Source organism: Silene latifolia, chromosome 8 (assembly GCF_048544455.1).
Source record: "Silene latifolia isolate original U9 population chromosome 8, ASM4854445v1, whole genome shotgun sequence".
Lineage (NCBI taxonomy): Eukaryota > Viridiplantae > Streptophyta > Magnoliopsida > Caryophyllales > Caryophyllaceae > Silene > Silene latifolia.
The window spans coordinates 82,753,406-82,755,212 of NC_133533.1; the positions used below are offsets into that span (position 1 = coordinate 82,753,406).

At 35.7% G+C, this 1,807-nt stretch overlaps 1 protein-coding gene across 1 annotated transcript; it reads right to left on the bottom strand.

The window, feature by feature from the left end:
• On the bottom strand, positions 1–1,386 carry LOC141595434 (uncharacterized). Its single transcript, XM_074415401.1, has one exon. The coding sequence runs from the start codon at positions 1,384–1,386 to the stop codon at positions 1–3; it is 1,386 nt and encodes a 461-aa protein (XP_074271502.1).
• Between the last annotated feature and the right edge of the window lie 421 nt (positions 1,387–1,807).

Consider the following 1,807-nt stretch of genomic DNA (forward strand, 5'->3'; position numbering starts at 1 on the left):
TCATTCTAATACCATTCGACGAGATTTCATGTTTTGGAAGCGATTAATGATATCATCATCACTTACTTGTACAAAAAATTCTCGCTCAATAAATGGAACCAAACAATAGTTTAGAAGTTTATCGCTTAATTTATTTCTCAACTTATTCTTCACAAATGTCATTGAGGAGAATGCTCTTTCTACACTTGCGGTTGCAACCGGAAGTATCAAGACAAGCTTAAGCAACAAACAAACAGATGGATAAGAAAGATGTTTATTTGTTTCAATAAACTTCTCCAACACCTCGCCAATGCTCTTCAAATGATGAAATCTTGAATCCTTCCGCATATCACTAATAAAAAGATCAAGTTGAAATCTAAGACCAATTATATCCACACCCGGAAACTCCTTAGGATAAAACTCCTCCGCAAGTTCCAACAATTTTTTCTTGTTAAAAGAAGCAAATAAATTGGCCGGACTCAAACACGCCATACACTTCAGCAATTCTGTACTTTTTTCATCAAAGCGGCTCTCAAGTTCTTGATATTGCTTATCAATCACAGTCATAAAAATTTCAGCTCGATAACGATTAAGGTTAGTGACTTTATCAAGGAAACGTCTAGACCTTCCGGGAGGAGCATAGAAATCATCCATGTTCGGCACTTCAATATTATGTTTTCCACAAAAATCACTTACCGTATCAAAGAAGTTGTCCCATCCATCATCCCTCATAATTTGTAAGTGAACCTTAGTCAAATCCACAAGTGTCATCGCATTAATAATATCTTGGTCTCTTCTTTGCAAAGCTTGACATAAATCATTAGTATATCCAAAAATGACTGTCATTAGATGCATCATGAAAATAAAGTCAAATGATTCAAGATGATCAATTGCAATTTGTGCTTTGGCACGATCATCTACACACTTTGAAGATAAACCGATTTTCTCAAGAACTTCAATGGCCGTAGAAAACATAACAATAAGATTCAAGATTGATTTGAAATGAGAACCCCATCGAGTATCTCCCGGCCTAGCTAAACCAAGCACTTGATTCAACCCTTTTCCAGTTTCAACTTCACCCAATTCTAATGCTTCTAACAATTTCTTAGCTTGAACATCTCTAAGCATTTCCATTCTCTTACAAGAGGATCCAATTGTATTAAGTACAATTCCAAGATGCATAAAAAATTTGGCGCATTCACAATTTTCTTTAGCAACCGCTACAAGAGTTAGTTGAAGTTGGTGAGCAAAACAATGAACATAGTAGGCATGTGGGTTATTCCTCATTATCAAGTTTCTAAGACCATTCAACTCACCTCTCATATTACTTGCTCCATCATAACCTTGACCCCGAATATTCGACATACTCAATGAATGTCCATCAAGTAAATCCTTAATTGCAGCCATAAGTGTCGGACTACTTGTATCATTTACTTTCACAACACCAAGAAAACTTTCACACACTTTTCCTTTTTTATTAACATAACGTAAACAGAGGGCTAATTGCTCCTTTTAAGAGACATCACAAGACTCATCAGCTAATATTGCAAAAAACTCATTATCAAGATCTTCAACAATAAGCCTAGTAGTTTCTTTTGCACAACATTTGATAAGATCTTTTTGGATTTTTGGGGCCGTCACTTGGTGGTTACCCGGAGCATTAGTGAGAACAATCTTAGCAACACTTTCACTTCTTCCAGCAAGCCATGTCAAAAGTTCAAGAAAATTTCCCCTATTATTTGAAGACTCTTTTTCATTATGGCCACGAAATGCTAAACCTTGTTTCAAAAGAAATCTCAAACATTGAAGAGAATATACCAAGCGAGCC

Excerpts from the sequence above, each read along its gene's own strand:
- LOC141595434 (XM_074415401.1), bottom strand. The coding sequence starts at position 1,386 with ATGGCTGCAATTAAGGATTTACTTGATGGACATTCATTGAGTATGTCG.